At 41.7% G+C, this 27,074-nt stretch overlaps 1 protein-coding gene across 7 annotated transcripts in view; it reads left to right on the plus strand.

The window, feature by feature from the left end:
- brd4 (bromodomain containing 4) overlaps window positions 1-27,074 on the plus strand; it is a 51,781-nt gene that overhangs the window by 15,982 nt on the left and 8,725 nt on the right. For all 7 annotated transcript variants that reach the window (XM_046834617.1, XM_046834622.1, XM_046834621.1 and 4 more), the window contains 4 exons: window positions 22,253-22,664; window positions 25,132-25,269; window positions 25,369-25,504; window positions 25,866-26,200. In XM_046834617.1, coding sequence (XP_046690573.1) covers window positions 22,253-22,664; window positions 25,132-25,269; window positions 25,369-25,504; window positions 25,866-26,200 — 1,021 coding nt within the window. The remainder of the gene's footprint in view (window positions 1-22,252; window positions 22,665-25,131; window positions 25,270-25,368; window positions 25,505-25,865; window positions 26,201-27,074) is intronic.

Consider the following 27,074-nt stretch of genomic DNA (forward strand, 5'->3'; position numbering starts at 1 on the left):
GAACATGCGCTACACTCTGTGTGTTGCGTCAAACTAAAAGGAAAAATCCTTAAACTCCTCTTCATTGTCGATCTCAGGATCCGGCCTCCGACACTCCCGAGCTTCCCCAGGGCCAAGTCAGCGCTATCTCCACCATTTATTATTCATGCCTTAGCTTTCAAGCAAATGACCCACCTCCCTCTTCCTACGTGTGGGAGAACGTTCGTTTCGTCCTCTGGAAGGCCAAAACAACCCCCCACATTATTTATATTTATATATATATATATATATATATATATATATATATATATATATATATATATATATATATATATATGAATATTTTCTTCTTTTACCTCTCTGTCTTTCTTTTTATTTTTTTCTTCTTTTTTTGTACGTGTTTGTACACGGGCTTGGCCGGCTCACAGAACCAGATTTCCTGGTTTGTCTTTTTTTTTTTTTTTTCTTTTGCTCTTCATGCTCACGCTAGCTCAAGCCACTTCCTCCTTCGGCAAGCATTCCACAAGAGTTTGTAATGATTTATGCCGAGGTCAAAGGTCAACGCTTATTCCAGAGAGTCTCTGCTGGTTTAAAACAGCCGCTAGGAAACGCCTCTGCTAGTTTATTCAGACTTTTGTTTTTTTGTTTGTTTATTTGTGTGTCAGGGTGATGTCACACACACACACACACACACAATGTAGGAACTTTCCCGAGAGTGGAGTGTTAAACATCTCAGCGTGTTTTCCGGCCTCTTCTCTATCCAGCGCGTCTGTAGTGATCGTAAAAGCCGAAATCATTAAAAAAAAAAATCGCTAAAGGATAAATTGTCTCTTTCAGCCTGAACACTCACCCGGAACTCATACAGCAGCGATCATGTTTCGGCTTATTGATATAAAGTCTTCAAGTTTAATTCAAACGGCAGAGCGTCAAAAGCGTGTACGAACCGTCCCGGACATTCCGCGTCCTTCTGTAGGACCCCGTGTTTATGCAGAGTCAGTCTGATTATGTGGGAAATTTTTCCTCCAGAAAAAAAAAAAAATCATCCCGTCTCTCATCACCACTCCAGAGCAACACCTCGGAGATTTTGGTTTTTTTTCTTCATTTTTTTTTTTTTTTTTTTAAAAACATTTTTCCCCTTTTCATTCTCCTATGCTGCACATGGAAAACTTTTCCTGTAGATCAGCTGCTCTCGGCTTGTTCGACCCGATCACAGACACCACAAGAGCCTTGTTCCCCTTTTTAATATCTACACCCACAGATTAGGCTGTAGCTCTATTCAGACTGGATTATTTTTATTTCTTTATTTCTTATTTTCCTCACTCTATCTACAAAGCGAAATATGTACATGATGGTCCGAATGGTCCGACTTCAAAGCACCTCCAAGCTACGTTCCTCTTACCCCCATACCTGCTCAGTGCATACATGAGATGATTGTTAGTCACTGAACAAGGATCTGCCAAATCTACTTTCTTTAACCAAAAGAAATTGGACAGCTGACTTTCCCAGCCTCACCTGGTTCTTCTCCAAACTTCGTTCCCACAAAGACGGAGGCACACAGTTGTATAGTTCAACTAGGAGACCAGCTCCATGAAGATCTGCTTTACATGTGTTTGAGTGGAAGATCTCCTGCTATAGAGTTCTGATCTCAACTCTATTCCACATGAATGAACTTTTCTCATCTACCGAACGAGTCTTGTACAAATCTCCACCAAATCTGGTGGAACATCTTCCCAGAAGAGTGGACGCTACTGAAACAGCAAACGGGACCTAAATGTGGAATGGGATGTTTAAAAAGCACATAACAATCTTACGCTCTTGGGTTAATACACGCGCAGCTTTTTTAATCGGCACGTAACTGCACGCTCATGTATTTAGGAAGGATTACAGACCCACGTGATGGCGGATTTGTTCGTCAGAGGAAAAGACAAAAGAGTTGGATTCGGTTTTATAGCAGTAATTATTATTTTGACGCAAGCTGAACGGAAAGACTTCTTTTTTTAAAGAAAGGAAAAAGAACCCATAGGTGTTCAACCCCCTGAAATCACAGCTGTCCTTTGTGATTGATTGTTGGACTGTAAGAACATGATCACACTGTAGGATCTCACTTGTCGTAACGTCGGTCCAAAATAAACCCCGTCCGAAGTTTCGCGTCATCAATCAACACCAGACCCGTGCTCTGGTAGCTAGCAGCAAACAAAAACGATGAAAAAAAAAAAACGTCACAAAAGTTCAGGTCTGTCTCCCTCCATAACTCAATACGTTTCTCCATTTATTCCAAAACATTAAATAGAAGTCTCTCCATATAGTATATTTTCTTTTCCAACTCCCAATCACTGGTCTCCCAATGAAGGATCGACCCGGAACTATTTTCCGTGTGATTGCTGTCCGACTGCATGCTAAAAGAATTATTAATACGTATTTATCACCGTCTTAGGACTGCGTTGGCGATTTTTATGAGCTGCAGCGTAATAGATACTGCAATCGTTTTTTTTTTTTTTATCAGCTGTCTGTCGGTGAACATCAAACCAGTGATCAATGACTACAGGTTTTAGCACCGGTTTAAAGGAATCTTTTAAGATTTTCCAAACGTGTCTCAGGCGACCGAATCGTGGCCAAATTCGCAAGCGCGTGCACCGGCTTTATACGACAAAAACCCTCTTTTCAATCCAAGCAGCATCTTGTGTGTCCCTGCGAGCAGACGATGTCAGCGCAGGCAGTTTCGGTCTACGATTGAGAACGCAGGAAGAACCTCGGTGGAAAAATCTCATAGAAGCATCCGAGGGTTGATTTGAGTTACTTCAGGTAGGGCAGTAAAGTTTTTTTTTTTTTTTTGGTGTATATTATGAGTAAATTCTAGTTCGCATTTTTGTCATTTCTGTGAAGTAGAGTCTGATCATGACATCATGAGTCATCCTGTGTTGATTCTTCCGAGTCATGAGTCATCTGTGGTTCTGTACATGGCTGTGATTCAGCAAGTCGATTCATCACAAACATGACTCCGTGTGGTAAACAGCAGACACGTAGCATCCTGCCCGCTCCTGCGCCTGCTCCAATGATCGAACCTGTTCCGTCAGAACATCAGGTCACGCAGCAGGCTGGTTTTGTTTGGTGTGTTTTCTTCACAGTCTGTACAGGGATGTACAGTTTCTCTCTGGGGTTTTATGGCTTTCAAATCAGGAGCATAAACCAAACTAATCAGAATTAAACCACAAGCATCTCCCGTCACACTGCATCGCGTTTTTCCACAGACAATCTGTAGAATCGCATGGTATCAAACTCTCCGATCCCTGAAGAGAACTCTGTCTAACAATCAGCTCTGGACTGATGAAGCAGAGGAGCCTAGTGCATACACCAACAGCTCCAAACTTCAGGCCCACAAAAAGTCTGAATTAGGCAAATTAGGAATTAGGCTTTTTTTTTTTATGTGGTGGAAATGGGCTTCCATAGGATTCAGATCAAAGAAAGAGACAAAGTTTCCGAAGTTTGGGATCATTTCAAACTAAAACGTAAAAAAATGTAGTGCGTTTTATAAAAAGAAAAAAAAAAATAACCTGAAATTAATTTTGTATTAATGATTTTCAATGTTTATATTTATATATATATATATATGAACCGTATTTTTCGGACTATAAGCCGCTACTTTTTTCCAACGTTTTGAACCCCGCGGCTTAAACAACGAAGCGGCTAATTTATAAATTTTTCTTGGATTTTTCCCGTTTTCACAAACTTCAAGCCAAAAAACTGAACCCCATAACATTAGACCAATGAAATTTCCGAACGGAAACGAAAAAAACGCACCTCACCTGTGTTCTGAGCTGCACGGCATCGGGAGAAAAAACTTCCACCAGTGGTGATTTTTAAACGCACGTTGATGCCAAAAGATAAACTCCCGAGAGAAATAATTGTGAAAGGAAGGAGGAAGACAGTGAACTATAACTTTCTTGGTAGGCTACTGTTTAGATACAAGCCGTTGTAACGCGTTGAGTCTGGGTCATGGGATAGCATGGGATAGTTGCAACAGAAATCATATAAGCACAGACAGGTTTCCAAAACTCGTGCCTTTTTTATTTATCTTGGCAACAGCGTTATGGGTAAGTCAAAGAAATTTTGAAATGAGCATCAGAAAATAATAAGGACATATTCCTCGGTCTTGCACACATGCAGTAATAGCGGAAAAATGCGGCTGCAGGCTATTCCGAAAAAGGCCGCTCTGCTCTTAAAGGAGCCACAACATATTTCACCCATTACACCGTGTAACAGACACTGTCTTTCATTAAAGCCTGTGTAAAGTTCATTGGTATCAGTGTAGACACTGTGTGGCTTATAGACAGGTGCAAAGATTTTTTAAAATAAAAATCTTTGTCAAATTCAGTGGGTGGGGCTTATATATGGGTGCGCTTAATAGTCCGGAAATTACGGTACATTTTGATGTAATATGGCAATAGAATTCACTAAATGGGTTTTTACAGAAAATGGGTTTTTTGTTCTTGTGCAATTTCAGCAAAAAAAATGTCTAAAAAGGAAACAAATTACTTGTTCATTGTAAGAGACAGTCTTATTTTCTCTTGTATATTTAGTATTACGCTTCAATAATAATAATTTTAAAAGTACATATCCGATTACTCGATTAATCGTTGGAATAATCGGTTCAACAGATGATCATGTAAATAATCGTTAGCAGCAGCAGTACTTACCAGTCATTTTTTATTAAATTATATAGATCAGGTCATGTAAAGTGTGTGTGTGTGTGTGTGTGTGTGTGTGTGTGTGTGTGTGTGTGTGTATGTATGTATATATATATATATATATATATATATATATATATATATATATATATATATATATATATATATATATATATAAAATGCACCAATAATTATATACCGGAGTTTTTAATCATCATGTGCAAAAACGATGGTTGGACTTGGGATTTATGATTTCACTCGTCTCACTCCCAGATTTCCTTTTCTTCATTTACGATGTTCGTGTCTGAAAACCCTCGCAGGCACAAATCCCTTTGAAAGTATTAAGTGCTGCTGTTCTTGCATTATCCATGCAGTGTTTTTTTATCTTTTTGCCTTAAAGCTGCGGTCAGCACTTTTTATTCTTCCGAGTCATGACACCTTTTGCTCAGAGGACAAACCTGAGCGATAACCAAGTCAGGTCGTGTCAAAAAGGTGCAGCTTTTTATTTTTCCAAAACGTCTGGTTTCAGCTGATTTCCACCAGAAATCACAGACTGTGCCATTAAACCTGTTTACACCGAAAGGAACACAGTGGAAAATCTTGGTTATGGGTTTCTTTGGTCACGTGTTGGATATATAATGAGAACTAACAGCATTTCAGTGCGAAAAAAATCCCAAATGGTCTTTATCTAAGCAGCATTTTTTTTTTCCTTTTTCTAAGCCGGATTTTGGCCAGCGGTTTATTAACACTCTTTCGATTTACACGATGTGGACGAAAGAATTGGGGCACTTTGACTTTTCCAGCCATACGTGGTTCTTTCCCCAAACTGTTAAGATGACGAGGAGCATGAAATTTTCCCTTCACTTGAACCAGGAGACCCAAACCTGCTCCAGCATGACGATGTCCCTGTGCACAAAGCTCCAGCTCCATGAAGATCTGTGACACATGGGTTGGAAGAGTGGAAGGTCTCCTGCTGACCCTCAACCCCATTTGAACAATGCAATAAATTGAATTTGTAGATCACTTGTAACACTGGAGAGTAACAATGGTGATTGTCTCAAAGCAGCTTTTTAGAGACGATGTGGTTATAAAAGTATGTTTATCCCTTATAAACTCCTTAAGATGGCACGAAGAAGAAGAAACCTTGATGAAAACACTTCCTCATCTGGGTGGCACCAAATGTCCATTCATTACAGTTCCATCATTGGAAAAGTGATCGGCGCTTAAATGCAACCTGTGGTCCCAAGCCATTGCAGCAGACGGTCCATATTATGGTTTATATTAGAATGTTTCATGCTGACTGCACCCCCAGGCCTCCTCACCTCACCTTCATCAGTACCTGAATACTAACAGCCTTGAAGCTGAATGAATCTCAACACAAACAGTGCAGTATTTAAAAAAAAAAAACCCTCTTCTTGAGTAGGCCAGTCGTGTTCGGGTTTATTCTCAGGTACTGATACGGATATTTAGAGCACTAAACCTTCATATAATGTGCTACAAATCGCAATTATTCAGCAAAGTTACGGTTCTTGACTTTGGTACTGATCTGGACTTTGGCGAGCTGATTAGATTTTTTTTTAATCCCAAATCATCTTGATTGCATAATCAAACTGGGTTGGAAAATTACAGGATTTTTCAAGACTGGAAACTTTCCATGGGAATTAATGGAAACAAACTGGGAATTTACAAAATTGCAGCTGAGCCTATAACAGGGAACTTTATTGTAGTCGGGGGGAGGGGGAGGGGGGGGGGATCTTGCAGGATAATTTTGATTAAAAACAACCAGATTTCATGCGATTGAATTTCTATACTGGATATTCATCAATCACCGAGGTGACTGAGGCCACACCCCCTACACGCACCGTTCATCCCTAAATAACAGAAACATCGTTCATTGAATCAATAACAAAACAATTTCAGAATGTCCATCTTGGCGATTATTCACGCGAGTTACGGAAATATTACATACATTAATGTTTAAAACGTCCTTGTGCCGTGTGTAAGTCATAAATGTCATGTTTGTATGCATGTTGTGTGTGTATGCAGCTTATAACCAGAGGAAATGTTTGTATGCAATTTATATAAATTCCCCTAAATTCCTGCTAACTTTCCAACTTGGAATATTTCCAAAATTCCCCCCATAATTTTCCGTGGGAAGTTTCCAGAAATTTACCAGAATTCTGCCTTTCGTTTGCAACCCGCGAAGTGTAATAACGTTTAAAAGAAGCCTGTGTGACATGTCGGGTCACTCGAGGACACACCGCTCGTTCTGCTCCTACTTGAACTTCCAGTTAGTTCTGTGCTCTCGGGTTTGGTAGGCAGAGCCCTCGCAACTGTTAGTCTTCTTTTTTTTTTTTTTTTTTTTTTTTTTTACTTTTTTATTAGTTGCCCCGGCTGAACCTTTTGCCTTTTTGTTACTTTTACATTTTTAACCTTTTTGTTGTTGTTGTAATTTGGTTATATTCAAAGGCAAGTGATTCAATGTGTGAAAGCAGATGTTAATGTTCGGAGGTCATGGATTGGCCGAGATCAGATCTGCCTCTGTAACGTGTTCCCATCGTTATGTCATAAAATCAGAAAAACGTATCGATTTTTTTTAAAGATGATGGTGACCGACCCAAAGTGTTTTCGGGAGTGTTTCCATAGGAACCGAATGATTTTGTTTCTGCTAGTTCTTTAACATCACAACCCTGAATTCTACACTCAGTCCATCCCTTTTTAAATCGTGTGAAAACTCTGAAAACAAATTCCCTAGCAATACGTTCACGACTTTTAGCGAGAGGCAAGAGTGGAATTCATCCCTTGTTTTATTTCCCTGCTCAGTAATCGCGCTTCGGAAGAAAAAAAAAAAGAAAAGAAAAAAAAACGCTCACTTCCTCCTTTCTCGTGCTTTTCACTGGCGCTCGTCTGGGTGTGGAATATACGGTCATGTGATCCGCCTACCGTTCTCATCACAAGGTGAGTCATGAAGAATGCGGTTAGTCAGAGGCAAACGGTCTTTGTGTGTGTGTGTGTGTGTGTGTGTGTGTGTGTGTGTGTGTGTGAGAAAAGCGAGGTGAGCTGGAAACTGTGCGTTTCGGACAGCCCGGGGCTAAAGGCTAATAGTGTTAGCGTGCAGACCGAGTGGGCGGTTTAGAAGCGATCTGTCCGTATCGTATCAGAGCCTCGGCACGTCGCTCGACATTCCTCTTCCCCCAGAAAGCCTCCCTGCTGTTCTCTGTCTAGTAAACAGTGTGTCTTTTTCTCAATACTCCCATGTTTTAGACCTCCTGAGAGCCAGAGATGATGACTAACATTAAGACTAACTTAAGATAAAAGTACATCTACTGTTTTCATGAAATGATTCATTCTGCTTTTCGTCTATGCAACAATACAAAGCACCGATTTTAGACACTCCTTCCATAGTTGTTCTTTTCCTTATTAAACCTGAACTCGATGCATTAGATACTTCTGTTCTGGGAAGATGTTCCACTAGATTCCAGAGTGCGCTTTTGGAGACCTGTGTGAGATTCTGATGGACAGGGTGAGGATGCCTGGGGTGTATTAGTAGTTCTGTAGCAGGATGATCCTCCACCTATACAACCGTGTGGAAGCCGTTTGAAGAAGAACCTCATTTGGATGGAAAAATCAGGTCTCCTCTGTATTTTTTGGAAGACACTTTGAGGTCAGAGCTCTATAGCGGGAGATCTTCCACTCCAACCCACGTTAAAGCAGATCTTCATGGAGCTGGATTTGTGCACAGGGGCGTCGTCATGCTGGAGCGGGTTCTGGGCCCGTAGTTCAAGTGAAGGTCAAATTTCATGCTCCAGAATCCGAAGACATTGTGTACAATTGTGTTTGGGTAGGAACCGCACGTGGCGCGAAAAAGCGTCCCAATGCGTATCCGAGCTACTGATGGAGAAAATTCCGACCAATCAGAACGAGCCTTGAGAACCCTATGAGAGGGGGAGGGGGAGGGGTTTCTCTTCTTCTGTCACTAGGAAAATATATAACTTTGGCCGATCTTTAAACATTGCAGTCAATTATGCGGAATTAATCACGGGAGCCGTAAATCGTGCCCAGGAGCAGTTAGTTATTCTGCAGCAGCAGCAGAAACCCGTCTCTGATCTTCTGCAGTACAGTTTGTGAACATTTCGGAGCGCTGCGTGAAATCTCGCAGTCCTTTCGAGCCAAGACTCTTCCGTGCCGTTTTGTCTGGTGATTGAACGTCCTGTACGCTCCTTCCTGTCACCGCTGCCGTGTGTGTGTGTGTGTGTGTGTGTGTTTGTTTCTAATTACGGGGAGCATCATGAGGGGACACTTTGCTTGAGTTCAGCTTTTCGCCGAACGGAAACTTCACAGCACCGGCCCACTCGACTGTCCATTAACTCACTGTGTGGGAACCTGTTTTCAGTCTGATATTTATCTAAAAACCCACGTATGGTCTGGTGATGAACAAAAGGAACGTGTGTGATCGGTTCGCTCACGTGGTTAGAAACTTCAGATCCGCAGATCGTGTCGCACCCACCAGGTTGTGACGTCTGACTGGCCCTCAAACACTTTGGTTACTTGATGATCGCAAATCTGTCGACCGTCTGAATTTCAAGCAAAACGAGTGTCGTGATTGTTGTCATGAACCACAGCTTAGGATCCTAGAAGATCCTGAAGGACTGGTATGCAAATGGACCTTCTAGATGGGTTTGAAGGCTGCATGAGAAGGTTTCGAGTAAAAACCACCAATATAAAAAGGAAAACCGGTACTTATCAGAACTTTTATCAAAACTTTTTCCTCACGTCCCCAGAATTTAGCACCAGATGACTCGATGTCCACAAACAAATTTACTGTTCAGTGTGTTTTTGTCTTAAATTGAGAACTTGTGTACTGTTTGCGTCTTTTTTTTGTTTTTTCCCCTCTTTAGGAGAAGCAAAATCCTCATGATGAACATATGATATTGTTCATATGATATCACTTTCTTAGCCAGCGCAAACAAACATAAGGAATATGAAGCATGTCTCCACCGAATTCAAGCGATGCTGTAGACCACAGGGTCCCCCAACTTTTTAATCTGTGAGGGCCACATCATTTTGGTCCGAGTCGCTCTGGACGGAAAATGACGGGGGCCGGAGTAACAGAGTAAAAGTGGTGGTGTGGAGATTTGATTAGGATTTTAAATTAATTTATTTTGCCTCCTAATGCTGGATAAGTTTATTTTTTTTGTTCTGCACCGTACAGAAAAATGAGCATTACTTTTTTTTTATAGATTTTTTAAAACAAAAAGGTTTTTTTTTTTTTATTTGTTTTGTTTGTCGGTGAATCGAACAAATTTTAATTAATAACTGAGAAATTTTAGTTTGAATGCAGACCGTTTCTGAGTGAAACGTATATTTAAAATAGAATTGGTGGTGTTCTAAATGTGGGGTCGTAGTTTGGGGACCCCAGATGTAGACAACCACAGGATGCAGCAGCAGCAATCTTGCGAACGTCTGCGTGCAGTTTAACGCCCACTTTTATCCCGTCCTCGGGTTACATTTAAGAAACGTCTGCCGGAACGGCAATTCAATTATTTCATTTCCGGCTCTTTGAAACGTCACGCCAACGACAAAAAAAAACGTCAACACCCGTTTCGGACGTATCCACTCCGGCGAGCGTTTTCGAAAAGATAATTTTCAAAGTTAATAGCTCCTGTCGCTGAACTTTTTTTTGTCTTTTATCCAGAGAACGCTGATAAGATTCCTTTTTTTTGCTGCTCTTAACTTGTGCATCTTCATAGTTTGGTTTTCAGCTCTATAAATAGCTCACAGTGTACAATTTGGAAATGTCACGTAACGGCCAAACGTTCCACCGCGTCACCAGATAAATCGAAAACGACGTGGAAAAACGCTGGCGCAGGCGAAAAAAATTCCGCCTGCCGTTTGTTTACTTTCCGACGCTTTCGGAACGTTGCGGCAACGACGAGGAAAGGCACCGCCACATGACTAAAAATGCATCGTCGTTTTCTAAAGCATCCATTTCCACGGGTTCCACGCTGTAGCAGCACTTTCACATGGCCTTAGTATTCCTTCATCATGTATTTGATGAAGAGGTCACACCATGTCCTATCAGGTTCCTGTCATGATGCCAGTTTCACAGGTCAGAGTTCAGAGTTGGAATTAATCGAATAATTTTTTGACCTCTTCCAGCTTCACATATTTAGTTTGCTGCTGTTTCAGCCTGCGCATATCCATCTCAGTCTCGAATAAAGCGTTTTTATGTATTTATTTATTTATTTATTTATTTTCTTTGGTACACTTTTCTGGGCGTGCGCTTCAGAGTACAAAATGTTGCAATCCCAAGAACACGCAGAATCGATGTCGCAGCATAAAAACACGGCCAGATCTTTCTTCTGCATCGTCAGCAGAAGTCCCGCTATTGATCTTCGCCGGTCCGGTCTGTGAAAAGTTTTTGAGCGTTTGCCTGTTTTCATCAGCGAAGCAAAACTTCTCGAACGAGTCCCCGTAACGCAGACGGTTCACAGGATCCCGTCTCTTTCTGAAAGACGAGAGTTTCCTTTCGAACACTTTTGTGCTGACTCAAACCAGTTCATCGACTCGACACTTTCTGCATTTAGTTTCTCAGCCGCTCTTCAGCACGTCTGACGGGGGGATTTAAATCTTGGTGCTACACGTTACAGTTCTGTGTCTGGATTCGAAGCATTCGTAGCAACCAATGCGTCAAGCGTAGCTCTGAATGCCAGAGAACATCGGTGGCATCACGATGGTCTCACCATTACACTGCAGTTTTTCCTGATTCAGTTTGACGTCACATTACATTCAGGTTTCTCCACACTTCCCACTCGCCGGTTCCCTTTCGTTTCCTCTCGCTGGCTTCAGAAAACCGGTTCTACAATTGTGAAATGTTTTTTGCAGTTGCAGATAAGATCGGTGGCAAGCCTAAGCAATGATTTCTCTTTCGATATCTGTAGCAGCTCATAGGGAAGAGCGACGGAGATACCAGATTGGTACAATTTCAGGCTTGTAAATACACACTTATACCTCGATATCCAGGTTATTCTGTATAAAAACATTCAGCTTAAAATCTACTTTTTATTTTTTATTTTTTTATATTATATAACACTGGATAAAGTGCTTAGTTGTATAAATTCCACGAGTACAAGGTCACGCTGAAGAACAGTAGCTCTTGTCCTGGCACTAACAATCCCTAACAACACAAACATAAATCTTTCCATGGGATTTAACAGGAATACATGGGAATTCATGGAAATGTAAAACAATAATAAAAATTGCATGGGAGCCCATAACTCGGAAGATAAGTGTAGTTCATTAAGTAGATAATTTTGTTCAAAACAACCACATTTAATCCAATTTCTATCCTGAACATTCATCAATCACATGCTAATTTACTGCAAGGTGACTGAGGCCACACCCCTACACGCACCGTTCAACCCTCCATAACAGAAACAAAGCAATGTCGGAAAATTCACGAGTTGCATAAATATTACACAAACGTTGTATAAACATTACATTGTGTCGTGTGTAAGCTTTTGTGCAACAAAATTATCATTTAAGTTCGTCATTTGTATAAAAATCTATCTGAATTAGTTTGCATGCATGTCATCTGATGACCAAACCAAAATATTTTCCGAAACTCCCCAGATGAGGTTCCCATGGAAAGTTGTTGGACTGTTTATCGGCCAACTTTAGTTAAAAAAAAAACATGATAGTGATTTGGAACACTAGCAAATACATATACAGTAACGCTGTGTATCGGCGAGAACCGGGCGATACGATATGTACCTCGATACAGGGTTTGTGATACGATATTTTGAGATACTGTAGGCAAGGTTATACGTTGGGATGTTTTGTATTTTAGGAGTAGTTTATGATTTTCGGAAAAACGTTTAGGAGAACACACCACCAAAGAAATACAATTATTTACTCAGAACACAGTGCATTTGCATGATTTACTTCCAAAATGATGCTGCTACCCTGAAAGCTTAAACCTGCCCATTAAAATGCTTAGATTCGATTAGATTTGGTGGGTTTTTGTTAAATGTGAGAGAAAATCATCAAAATTAAAAAAAACAGGAAACAGGTGGACATTAATGCTAACATCAGTGGCGTGCCCTTGTGCTGGTACGTCTAGTCACGTTTCAGTTCAGACAGAAGAAAACTGCTGTCTATCCAGCGGTCTGGGTATAAACTCTAAATGAAACATCTGTCATGAATCTTGTATGATTTTTATTTTTTAAATATAGACATTGCATTTTTTGGAGAATCGATACAGTATCGCCAAACTTAATATCACGATACTGTCCGGTAACAATATGTTCTTACACCCCTAATATACAGTATACACTAATATCTTACATCAAAGGTGACAAAGACGAACAGGATTAGAGAAGAGCGTGCAGGTAGGACGTTTTGGAGACGAGGTGAGAGATGGTTTGGTCATGTGCAGAGGACGGACATGGGGTATAGGGTAGAAGAATGCTGATGATGGAGCCACCAGGCAGAAGGAAAAGAGGAAGGTAGAGTAAGAGGTTTATGTGGGGAAGGAGGAGCTGCAGGTGGTTGGATCGAAGGAGGCAGATGTAGAGGACCGAGCGATTATGGAGACGAATGATCTGCTGTGGTGAGAGAAGATAATGATATACAGTGAGGAAAATAAGTATTTGAACACCCTGCTATTTTGCAAGTTCTCCCACTTAGAAATCATGGATAGGTCTGAAATTGTCATCGTAGGTGCATGTCCACTGTAAAAGACAATCTAAAAAAAAAAAAAAATCCAGAAATCACAATATATGATTTTTAAACTAATTATTTGTATGATACAGCTGCAAATAAGTATTTGAACACCTGTCTATCAGCTAGAATTCTGACCCTCAAAGACCTGTTAGTCTGCCTTTAAAATGTCCACCTCCACTACATTTATTATCCTAAATTAGATGCACCTGTTTGAGGTCGTTAGCTGCATAAAGACACCTGTCCACCCCATACAATCAGTAAGAATCCAACTACTAACATGGCCAAGACCAAAGAGCTGTCCAAAGACACTAGAGAGGTCCACTGTTGGAGCAATCATTAGAAAACGGAAGAAGCTAAACATGACTGTCAATCTCCCTCGGACTGGGGCTCCATGCAAGATCTCACCTCGTGGGGTCTCAATGATCCTAAGGAAGGTGAGAAATCAGCCCAGAACTACACGGGAGGAGATGGTCAATGACCTGAAAAGAGCTGGGACCACTGTTTCCAAGGTTACTCTTGGTAATACACTAAGACGTCATGTTTTGAAATCATGCATGGCACGGAAGGTTCCCCTGCTTAAACCAGCACATGTCCAGGCACGTCTTAAGTTTGCCAAAGACCATTTGGATGATCCAGAGGAGTCATGGGAGAAAGTCATGTGGTCAGATGAGACCAAAATAGAACTTTTGGGTTATAATTCCACTAAACGTGTATGGAGGAAGAAGAATGATGAGTACCATCCAAAGAACACCATCTCTACTGTGAAGCATGGGGGTGGTAGCATCATGCTTTGGGGGTGTTTTTCTGCACATGGGACAGGGCGACTGCACTGTATTAAGGAGAGGATGACCGGGGCCATGTATTGCGAGATTTTGGGGAACAACCTCCTTCCCTCAGTTAGAGCAGTGAAGATGGGTCGAGGCTGGGTCTTCCAACATGACAATGACCCGACGCACACAGCCAGGATAACCAAGGAGTGGCTCTGTAAGAAGCATATCAAGGTTCTGGCATGGCCTAGCCAGTCTCCAGACCTAAACCCAATAGAGAATCTTTGGAGGGAGCTCAAACTCCGTGTTTCTCAGCGACAGGCCAGAAACCTGACTGATCTAGAGAAGATCTGTGTGGAGGAGTGGGCCAAAATCCCTCCTGCAGTGTGTGCAAACCTGGTGAAAAACTACAGGAAACGTTTGACCTCTGTAATTGCAAACAAAGGCTACTGTACCAAATTTTAGCATTGACTTTCTCAGGTGTTCAAATACTTATTTGCAGCTGTATCATACAAATAAATAGTTAAAAAATCATACATTGTGATTTCTGGATATATTTTTTTTTAGATTATGTCTCTCACAGTGGACATGCACCTACGATGACAATTTCAGACCCCTCCATGATTTCTAAGTGGAAGAACTTGCAAAATAGCAGGGTGTTCAAATACTTATTTTCCTCACTGTATATATGTACTGGATCTTTGAAGAAAAATTAACGCCATCAACCCTTATTTCGTTCTGCAGTTTGTTTCCCGTCTCATATTTTGTTTGCTTACCGAAACGCTATCCGCCCTCTTCTGCATACATAAGCTCACCGGCGCACATGATCGGCTCCTGTTGCTGTGATAGACAGAGGAAAGAGGGGATATCCCACCTTACCCTCACCCTACCCCGATCACACTGCTGCACTCTGGCATGAGGCGCAGTGCCGTTATGACACTTTAATGACATTACAAAGGCAATAAGCTGCACGGAAATGTTCAAAGTGCTAATTAGCCGAGTACATCAGCAGAACACCGACTCAGCAGCTTAGCAAGTGACTGCTGCTCCACGTGCTGAGGCGAGGCAGAGCGAGGCAGCGGTGTCGACTCATTACTTACCTGCTGCTTCCACTTAAATCATTATATCTACACTTCATTAACACACAGCATGTGATTACAGCCGCTCACCTCATCGTAAACACTTTACTCTCTCTTTTCTTTCCTTATTCCTTTTTGCTTTTTTTTTCAGCTGTTTTTTTTATTGCTTTTTAATAAATTTTTCTAAATGTTGCTCTTTTTGCATGCTCTTTTTTTTTTTTCTCCTCGTGTATTTATTTTATTACTATTTTTTTTTTCGCCATCTTTCTTTTCTTCTTTCTTTCCTCTAATTGCGGTTAACTTCTCTTGGTTCTTTCTTTATCTCATTACATTGTCTTTTTCTCAACTCTTTCTTTCATTAGTAAAGTCAGCTAGTGATGTAGGGGAGGTGAGGGGGCCTGGGGGTGCAGTCAGTGTTCACATTCATCCCAAAGGTGTTCAGTAGGGGTTCAGAGCTCTATTGCTGGAGATCTTCCTCTCTAACACGTAAAGCAGATCTTCATGGAGCTGGCTGCGTGACAATCATGCTGAAACTGGTTTGGGTCTCGTCGTTCAAGTGAAGGGAAAATATCATGATTCTGAAATCAATTGTGTGTCTCTAACGTTGTTAGTTTGGGGAGGAACCATGTATGGCTGGAAAACCAGGTCTCACTATGCTTTATTCTGTAAAGTCCAGAGGTGTAAACAGGCCCTGAAGATCATACTTCAGTAAAAGTATAATACATTAATGCAAAACAAATTAATGCAGTAAAAGTCACCAATTCCAATTTGTCTTGAGTAAAAAAATCTGATTCAAACTCTACTTGAGTATTTAATAAAACTTTGCAGTCACTTGAACTTGGAAACCCAAAACCTGCTCCAGCATGGTGATGGCCCTGTGCACAAAGTGAGCTCCTTGAAGATCTGGATTACATGCTTTGGAGAGGAAGATCTCCTGCTATAGAGCTCTGATCTCATCCCTACTGAACACCTTTGGGATGAATGTGAATGCTGACTGCACCCCAGGTCTCCTCACCTACATCAGTACCTGCCTTTCATAACACCCTTGTGGCTGATGAACATAAATATCCATAATCACACTCCAAAATCTAGTGGACCATCTTCCCAGAAGAGTGGAGGGACTTAGAAGAGCACATTGGGACTAAATGTAGAATGTGATGCTCAAAAATCACATACCGTACTGATGCCCAGGTGTCCCAATACTTTTGGCAATATAGTGTTTTAAAGCGATCTTTCAAAAAGGGATCTTCAATCTTTGGTGTTTGGGGAAGAACCTCATATGGATGGAAAAGTTGGTGTAGAGTGTGTTTAAAATACATTGCAATGAATGTAGTAATTGTCCTCCACTCAGAAGATGTTCTTTAGTTTATTTTCTCCTGCTAGACTCTAGTTTATCTTGGAGTCTTCTCATGGTTTTCTTCTACATCGTCTGCTTTTACTAAAAGAAATGGCACCTTGTTTGAAGTCAAAAATAGCTCGCAGAAGCTCTCTAACATCTGGCTCCAAGCCTGCTGCAGTTTCAGAGATGATGGTGAAATGGTGTGGTTTTGTTTTGGGTTTCTTCTCCAGATAAAGTAGTTTTATAAGGTACATTACAGACCAACTGGCACTCTGCTGTGACTTTCCAACGCGAAACCTGCAGCAATTAGACCAGAAGCTTCAGGAACGCCACCTCTGCCTTACGTAACTCCATTAGGCGGCTAATTGACTGAATCATGCAGAGGTTTAAATATAGAGCTGGAGATCCGTCACCGCTTCCACTGACGAGAGGAACTGCAACGTTATCCGTCTTACTCACGAGCCTCGTGTAGCTGCCTGAGCGCAACCTCAACAGCTCGTCATCAACAGACCCGATTCTGTATTTATCTCATCATTTCTGGGTTTTGGGTAGAGGTGAAGACCGAGCTATAGATCCGCTGTTTGTTTATTTATTTATTGCTCGGTGGTACCAGTGCAGGCGCTAACGCTGTTTAATAATTATTGATGAAAGTCTCTGGAGCGAGGGCTCGGAGTGACATGCCGGCTTGTTAGCTGGTGAATTATTGATTGAGTAAATCGAGTAGTCGGGCCAAACGGTTTATTTTCCTTTAGCTGAGGAATAAAAACACGGGCTTCTGAATCTTAAACCAGGTCTATGACTTCAATTTAAAAGAAATGCAACCAAATATACACTTTTTTGCTTTTTTTACAGTGAATTCCATAAAGCTGAGATCGGGTATGGATTTTTTAATTTTTCTCTCATTCATTCGTTCTTTCGTCGCTCGTTCTTCCTTTTGATCTCAGCTAGATGATAGCTCAGTGTTTAAGGCTCCTGGTTACTGATCAGAAGGTCGGTGGGGCTTAAGCCCCAGGAATCGCCAAGCTGACGATCTTCGGGCCCCTGAGCAAGGCCCTTAACCCTCTGTGCTCCAGGGGTGTTGTAACATGACTGACCCTACATTTTGACCCCAGCCTTTCTTTCTTTGTTCTGATATCAGATGCTCTTGACAGTAACCTAACAGCGAGGTCATTTAGACTCTTACAGCTCGACAGCCAACAATTAGGATGACGAATGAGATCCGTGTTTGAAACTCACGTTAACACGTGACGCTCGTGTTTGCCGAGGTCTGGATCCCGTCAGTCAATGTAACGCACTTCCGTTTTTCCATCCTTCCTGTAGACTCCTGCAGAGAATTATTCAGTACGTCTTTTTTTTCTTTTGACCAGGAACCACGTGACATACACGAGAAAACTTCACCTCATACCGATGTACGTGCCTGTTTTCAGCTCTGGGACATTTCTTTTCACTGGTCCTACGTAGTCTAACATAGTAGATTTCTTTGCAGACGCAACCTGGTGAAATGCCGTTCCAACATGAACGTGCATTTATTTAGTTATTTTTCTTTGGGGGGTAGTTGTTTTTTATTTATTTATTTATTTGTACAATTTTGTCCGTTGGTGAGAGTAGGGAGCAGGTGGAGAAGAGCCTGGAGAGGTGGAGGTACACGCTGGAGAGAAGTGGAATGAAAGTCAGTAGGAGTAAGACAGAGTACATGTGTGTGAATGAGAGGGAGGGCAGTGAAGGGGTGCGGTTGCAGGGAGAAGAGGTGGAGAAGGTGGAGGAGTTCAGGTACCTGGGGTCAACAGTGTAAAGTAATGGAGAGTGTGTTAGAGAGGTGATGAAAAGAGTGCAGGCAGGGTGGAGTGGGTGGAGAAGAGTGATGGCAGGAGTGATTTGTGATAGAAGAATATCTGTGAGAGTGAAAGGGAAAGTTTATAGGACTGTGGTGAGACCTGAGATTTTGTCTGGTTTAGAGACAGTGGCATTGAGTAAAAGACAGGAGGTGGAGCTGGAGGTAGCAGAGCTGAAGATGTTGAGGTTTTCGTTGGGAGAATTAGAAATTAGTTTATTAGAGGGACAGCGCATGTAGGACGTTTTGGAGACAAGGTGAGGGAGGTGAGATTGAGATGGTTTGGACATGTGCAGAGGAGGGACATGGGGTATATCAGTAGGAGAATGCTGAGGACAGAGCCACCAGGAAGGAGGAAAAGAGGAATTCCAAGGAAGAGGTTTATGGATGTGGTGAGGGAAGACATGCAGGTAGTTGGTGTGAAAGAGGCAGATGTAGAGGACAGTGGGGTATGGAGACGGATGATCTGCTGTGGCGCCCCCTAATGGGAGCATCCGAAAAAAGACGAATTTAACCTGTATAGAAAATATAAACATGTATGTACAAAGGAGGAACCCTGTCGCAAGCATCAACATCTGTCAAATTATCCATTATAGATTTTATAAAAGGAAATATTCTATATGGACAAACGTTTCTGAACATCTGAGCATGAGATTGTGTGCTTTTTAAGCACCCGATTCCATATTTAGTCCCTGTTTACTATTATAAGAACCTCCACACTTTGGGAAGATGTTTCACTAGATTTTGGAGTGTGAGATTCATTCAGAAACAATAGAGTTAGTAAAGTCGGGTACTGCTGTAGGTGAGGTGAGGAGGCCTGGGGTGCAGTCAACTTTCACATTTCATCCCAAACATGTTCATAGTGTTTTATAGATGTATAGCAGGAGATCTTCCACTCCAACCCATGTGACGCCTAACTTCACGGAGCTTGAGTTTTGCTCCAAATTCCAAAGACGTCATATACATTTGTGTGACTCTAGTCGTTTGGAGAAGAACCACATTTGGTTGGAAAAGTCAGGTGTTCCAATACAATTCATTTCACGCGGTTACATAAAACGCCGTCGGAAGTCCGTGAAACGTGCGTGACGAGTCTCTGCAGTGTCGCACGTGCGGTTTTTGCACCCTTGAACACGTTTAAGTTTTCTTAATGAAGCGACGTCGTGTGCTAATTCAACCACCCTTTACATTCACTTTACAAAAAAACAACGACAAGCTGAAAATAGAAATCTGCAAAATGATCCGAAATGAAACGCCACCCGGAGGCTCCTTCATTCGACAATCTAGTGTCTCATAGACTTCAGCACGTCAACACAGCAGCACATTTCCTGTGTTTTGTTCGGACGAGAGTTCCACACCACGCTTTCTCCGTCATCACTTACAGGACGGGTCACGTTCGATTAAGTCACACGGGTTGGACGGGTGGTGTGAACTAGACGTAGTATTTCTGCTGCATCATTGTTTGTAGTTGAATTGCCACATTGTGACTTTGGGATTTTCAGACTGAAACTTGTGGGTGGGGGAAAAACATGGACCATGGAAATGTCATTTCAAAGCTTTTCTTGAGTTTCGGAGCAAATTCCAATTCATGAAAGCTTATGTGTTTTTTGTCTCTCTTTTTTTTTTCTCTCCTCCACATTGGAAGTAGAAGAAAACATTTTATTCAAACGCATTCGTTTATATTCGAATGCGTTCCGTTTTAAAGTTTTTTTGTTTTTTTTCCGTTTTCCATCATACAGTCAGAGCAAGTCTTGGAAATGTCACCCGCAACGGTCACAAGGGTTTGTCAGAAATAAACCCTCGGGGAGGTGTGAAGTAGATTATTTTCCTAAGAAAGGAAAACAAAAAGCGCGGTGAAACTGTTTCTTCACCCAGAACAGCCACGTTAGGAAGCCCGGGTTTCTGTGGGCTCCTAAAAAGTCAACAATTCTAAAAGAATCTCAATTTCAGGCCGTGTGCTGGGTCTTAAATCATTTTAGACTGGTCTTATTTTTGCGACGTCCATGTGACACTCCCTTGAAACCTCTCTGAAATGCTCCTGCAGCACTACAGTTTTTGTTTTTTGTTTGGTTTCTTGGTGTTTCAGTCCTTCTTTTTATTTACCGTACTATAAGCCGCTACTTTTTTCCTATGCTTTGAACCCCGCGGCTTAAACAACGAATCGGCTTATTTATGGATTTTTCCTGGGTTTTTCCCGTTTTCACAAACTTCAAGCCAAAAAACTGAACCCCCATAACATTAGACCAATGAAATTTCCGAACTGAAACGAAAAGAGGCACCTCACCTGTGTTCTGAGCTGCAGGGCATCGGGAGAACAACTTCCACCGGTGTTGATTTTTAAATGCACGTTGATGCCAAATGATAAACTCTCGAGAGAAATAGTTGAGAAAGGAAGGAGGAAGACAGTGAACAATGACTTTCTTGGTCGGCTACTGTTTAAATACAAGCCGTTGTAGCGCGTTGAGTCTGGGTGAAGGGAGAGCTCGCTAACTCCAGTTACAACAGAAATCATATAAGCACAGACAGGTTTCCAAAACTCGTGCTTTTTTTATTTTTCTTGGCAACAGCGTAACGTGTTAGTCAAAGAAACTTAGAAATCAGCATCAGAAAATAAGGACATATTCCTCGGTCTTGCACACATGCAGTAATACCGGAAAATGTGGCGGCAGGCTATTCCCAAAATGCCGCTCTGCTCTTAAAGGAGCCACAACATATTTCACCCGTTACACCGTGTAACAGACACTGTCTTTCATTAAAGCCTGTGTAAAGTTCATTAGTTTCAATGTAGACACCTGCGGATTATAGTTCAAAATAAAAATCTTTATCAAATTCAGTGGGTGCGGCTTATATTTGGGTGCGCTTAAGAGTCAGAAAATTACGGTATTTGGGGTTTTTTGGCGAGTCTGAATATAATTCCGCTGTATTACGACTACAAAACCAGACCAACAGCCAATCAGCTTTCTGTTATTGAAGTGAATCTCGGATCGTACCACAGACAGAAAAGGGATTTTATTTTTCAGCTCTGTGGAAGTGAAAGTTTAGCAATACTCAGCTTGGGGAAAAAGTCCGGTGGCCAACAACGTGTTTGTGTGTGTTTTTGATGTAGTGATACAAGTTTTACATTTTTATGCATAACACCTGAAAGCTGGGGTCAGAGCTCGGGGTCACCCTGGAGCACAGAGGGTTAAGGACCTTGCTTAAGGGCCCCAACAGTGGCAGCTTGGTGATACCGGGGTTTAAACCCCCCAACCTTCTGATTAGTAACCCAGAGAATTAACCACTCATTTAATCACCTGATACTTTTTATCCATTTTTTTAGTTACAGTTACATTGTAGATTCTTGAAACGTTTTTTCACAAGTTTCTGATTGTTTATTTAAAATTTTTTTGACCATTTTCAACTTAAATAAATAAATGATTTATTTTTAAAATCTATTTATGTTAAAGAAAGAACTGCAGTCATACGTTAGAATCATCCTTTAAATAAAAGTAAATAAAGAAAGGGATCTATTTGAGGCAAGCTTTAGAAGATGACACACACTTCCAGTGATGGGTTTAAGGAGCGATGATTGTACGAGTGCACACGCACGCTTTTAGATCTCTTCGGCTCTTTCCTACCTGAAGTGCGTAGGAGTGTTATGACAAACCCCGAATGATAATTACACATGTCTGGGTCATCGCTGGTGTTTGAACTAAGTGGAAAGAGAGAAAGAGAGAGAGAGCAGGAGGACGTGGGTCGGTGATTACAGTCTGGCTGATTGAAACAGTCAGTGTGAAAGGATGATGCTGTAAATGAGTGGTTAAAGGAGTTTCATTAACACCCCCCCACACACTTTTCTTGTGTCCTAACAGAGATCCCAGCGAGGAGTGCAATGGAATCGGCGGCGCTCTCCCTGCAGAGGCCGCGCCAGGCTCGAGGCTGAACGAGTGGTGTCCCGTCGCCCCTCCTGCTCCTCATCCTCCTCCACCACCTCCGCCTCCACCCGCCCCGGTGACCGCGCTTCGTCCAACTAGCATGGGTGACGGTCTGGACGCCGCACCGATGTCAGGGAGCAGCAGCAGCAGTCAGGGGCAGCCCCAGTCCCAGTCCCAGCTCTCTCACCTCTTAAACCCCCCTCCCCCAGAGGTCCTCAATGCAGCACGGCCCAAGCGCCAGACCAACCAGCTGCAATACCTGCTCAAGGTGGTGCTCAAGAACTTATGGAAGCACCAGTTCTCGTGGCCCTTCCAGGCTCCCGTCGATGCAGTAAAGCTTAACCTACCTGTGAGTGTTCAAGTCATGCATTTATTTTGATCTTCATCCTGCTGAATTTCATTGTCCTTCATGCCAGGGTACAAAGCAAATGTAGATACCTCCAGATAACCTTCTCTCGATGTTCCACTCGAATCTGTGGAGATTTGTGCTCATAAGGGTGTTAGTAATGTCAGGTACTGATGTAGATGAGGTGAGGAGACCTGGAGTGCAGTCATTCATGTTTAATAGGGTTGAGATCAGAGCTGCTATTGATTAATCACGTAATCGGATCAAAAGTAGTTTATGTTTATTAACTGAATACTGAACGTTTAAGAGAAAATAAGACGGGTCACAAGTGACGTTTCCTTTTTAGGAATTGTTTATTACATTATTATAACATTTTTATTTCTGAAATCTGTGGAAAATCAATTTAGTGCAATTAATTGCCGTATTACATCAAAATACAGATATATAAATGAAACTAAAAATCATACAACAAAATAAAACAATTTAAATTACTTAAAAAAATAAATAAATAAACAAGGTCTTTTTTTTTTTTATTCAATTTACTCGAGGAATCATTTCAGCTCTAGATGAGGTCAGAGATCTATAGCCAGAGATCTTCTACTCCAACCCATGTAAAGCATATCTTCATTGACCTACTGAAACAGATTTGGGTCTCCTAGTTCAAGTGAAGAGAAAGTTTAACGCTATGCACCTCCACAGACGTCCAATACAATTGCACGCTTTAAATTTTGTGGTATCTGTTTGAGGTGGGAAAAAATGCATATGGTTGGGAAAGTCAGGTGTCCCAATACTTCCAACCTCGATACTCGTGGGGGTTACGCTCCACGACCTCACGAGAAGGTACTGTAGTGTAAACTCAAATTAAAATAAAGTGACTTACTCGTCATAAGTGTTTTATTTACTACTTTAAATGAATAATAAAATCGTTTTTTTAAAACATTTGTCATTTATTAGTACAAGTTTGTGTCAAGTATGAAATAGATTTTTCACGAGTTACTCTTAGTCCAGTTCCAAACGAATAGTCGCCGAGTATCGAGGTCACGAGTATCGAGGTCACGAGTATCGAGGTCACGAGTATCGAGGTCACGAGTATTGAGGTTCCACTGTAGTGTATTTTAGTCTAAAAAAAAAAGTCTCCACTAGTTGATGATTGTTAGCAGTCAGATCGATCAACAGTACGTCAGTTTACTGCAGTTATATTCAAATTATAATTAATAAAAATTAAGCCAAAAAATGAAACAAATCATTGCTAGCTGAAACTAAACAAATGCCTTATCAATAGCGATATCAGTCTTTGTTTCAGCTTGTTCTCAAGCCCTCGATGAGCCAAATGACTAAACAGTGAACTTTGCGAACAAGATGACTAAAAGAATCTTCCCTTTTTTTCTAGCTGCACTCCCATAACTCCCATAAACCGTTCACTGCAGCACAAGTAACGAGCGAATGGTCTCTCGGGTGATCTCAGGGAAGGGCATTTATACGATTCTTGCTCCTTCTCTGATCAATAATCCTTAATATTCGCCAGCTTGACGTTGGGCTTTTTAAAGATTTTAAATGGAATAATATTGGAGAACAAAAAAATCCAGTTCTGCTTTCTGTAAATTCAGGTCAATCGGAACGCGTGTGTATGTGTGTATGGTATATAATACACAATGCTACAATTCTGCAATACCTTAATCCTTTACTCTGTTTGGATTCGTAAAAGCCAAGCTGACATTGTTCGAGACATAATAGAAATTACAGCACAATAATACATCATTTACATTAGTTTTAATTCACTGCAGGAAAATGACGACGTGAGGTTTCCCAATTGATTATTACCTAAAATCGGCATTGCAGTGTGTTTTATTGCTTTTATGCCACAGCAGATTTCAAACTTTTTGTTATCACTTGCATATGCAGTCCATGTTACAGCCTACAATGGTTTAAGCGATACGCTACTCAGTAGTGCGTAAAATGTAAATGTAAAAATCAATTTAAACTCACTGGAAAAGATTAATCACAGCCAATGCTGCGAACTGACCACCACACAGAATATGAATAAAATCCAAAAATGTTCTGAAGGTAGCAGCACAATGACGCACTCGGCAAAATATCTCTCATTAATGTTAACGATAAAATCGAAATAACAAAAACCGGAATAGAATTTGTCGCACGCTTACGACAACTTCTTTCAGGTGTGTGTCCTGAGTGCTCTTGCACCTGGAACTACTATCTCCGCTGTGTCGACCAATCAGAAGTAAGAATTCAGGAGCGCTGTAGTATATTACGGTTCATCGTACAGTCAGCTGTCAGGAGGACCGAAATAAACACGGGTGATTAAGCAAGGTTAAGGTTCTCAGAACCATGCTGAGGTATAATGATGGTTTGTGTTCGAGTGACTCATCCCCACCCCCCTTCACTGCCTCTTACTCACACACGGCTCATGATTTCTCGTAACCACCGTCACTGTTTCCCTCTTTTCCTTCAGGACTATTATAAGATAATTAAAAACCCTATGGACATGGGAACAATCAAGAAACGACTCGAGAACAGCTTCTACTTCAACGCCCAAGAATGTATTCAAGACTTCAACACCATGTTTACCAACTGCTACATTTACAATAAGGTAACCGGCTCGGTCCATCTCATCCTTGCCCTCATCCCGAGTCTCGTCTAAAACTCACTGGGTGTGTGGGTTGTTAATGGTGCGTATCGCCCTCTACAGGCAGGGGATGACATAGTCTTAATGGCCGAGGCACTGGAGAAACTGTTCCTCCAGAAGATTTCGGAAATGCCCCAGGAGGAGAATGAGATTGCAGTCATGACTCCTAAGGGCCGTGGTCGGGGCAGGAGGGACCCAGGTACACAGATCTCTCAAATAACGATTTCTTTTTTGCAGCAGCAGCATATTTTTTTTATTTTATTTAACTATATATACAACTAGGTCAACGTTATTTGAAGTACGATTAACGTTTGCGATTCAATTCACAAGTTTTTATTAACTTTGGTGAAGGAATTTGCTCATAATATATTCAAATATTGAAATTTTGGCTCCAAACCGGGCAAAATTGAGGCATGTATTTTTATGTTTAGCATTTAAAACACGCAGTTGTAGCGTATTGTGAATATGGGCTCAATTCTGTAAGTCGCAAATGTATCAAGTGCAATTTTGAGTCCTTTGCCAGACATTAACCTCTCTTGTGTGTCTCTCTCTCTTTCAAGGGTTGAACCTAAAGCCCCCTGGACCTCCTGGTTTGGATTCCCCATCAACAACGCCTCAGACTCGTGGTATTTCTAATCACGGACCAGGGCCACAGACTAGAGGACCCATACCGGGTCCTCCAGCTCTCCCTCCACAAGTGGCTCTGCAGCAAGCTCTACCCCCTCGTGTCCCCCCTACAATCCCCCAGCTGGGTCCGCCCTTTCCTCTCGGCCCTGCAGACTGCAACCCTCCGAGCACCATCATGACCTCTGTCCCGCTACCGACGCAGACTGCTCTTCCACCCATGCCCATTCAACAGAGTCCTGCACCGATGCTTCAGAGCGTCATGCCTAAAGTGAGTCCTCAAAGGGTTTAAGTCACAAAATTTCAATGTAAAAAATGTTTGTGATACAATTCACCCCTATGATGAGGCACGTGATCCTATTTCGATTTGATTCAATGCAGTACGATGCACTGGAAAAAATATGAAGTTTTATTTCTTTGGTTCAGTTGAAATCACCAGTTTACTTAAGTGCCTTCTGACTTCTGACGCACGGCCCTTTCACACAGACGCCTTTATAGTGCGAAGAAAAAAAGAGCAAATAAAACCAGGCGTTATTTTCCTGTTCTGCTGCAGGAAGTTACAGCTCTACCTCTGCCATGTTAATCTGTGTGACTCTCAGGACACGTCTCGGTCTCCATAGTGCTGTGATACGTCATATTGACGTAGCAGCAGCGGTGCTGAGAGAACGCCCTCGAGAAACAGTTTAGAGAGGAGAAATCAATCCACATACTCTAAGTAACGCGCATCCGCTAATGATTACCATAATTTCCGGACTATTAAGCACACCCAAATATAAGCCGCTGAATTTGACAAAGATGTTTATTTTTAACATAAATAAGCCGCACCTGTCTATAAGCCGTGTCTACACTGAAACTAATGAACTTTACACAGGCTTTAATGAAAGACAGTGTCTGTTACACGGCTTGTATCTAAACAGAAGCCTACCAAGAAAGTCATTGTTCACTGTCTTCCTCCTTCCTTTCACAACTATTTCTCTCGGGAGTTTATCTTTTGGCATCGTCGTGCGTTTCAAAATCACCATCGGTGAAGCTTTTCTCCTGATGCCGTGCAGCTCAGAACACAGGTGAAGTGTGTTTTCATGCCCGGTTGTTTTCAGCGTGACCAATGATTCGCATTTCCTGTAGACAGTCCGAGTGAGCGGCAG

Source organism: Silurus meridionalis, chromosome 22 (assembly GCF_014805685.1).
Source record: "Silurus meridionalis isolate SWU-2019-XX chromosome 22, ASM1480568v1, whole genome shotgun sequence".
Lineage (NCBI taxonomy): Eukaryota > Metazoa > Chordata > Actinopteri > Siluriformes > Siluridae > Silurus > Silurus meridionalis.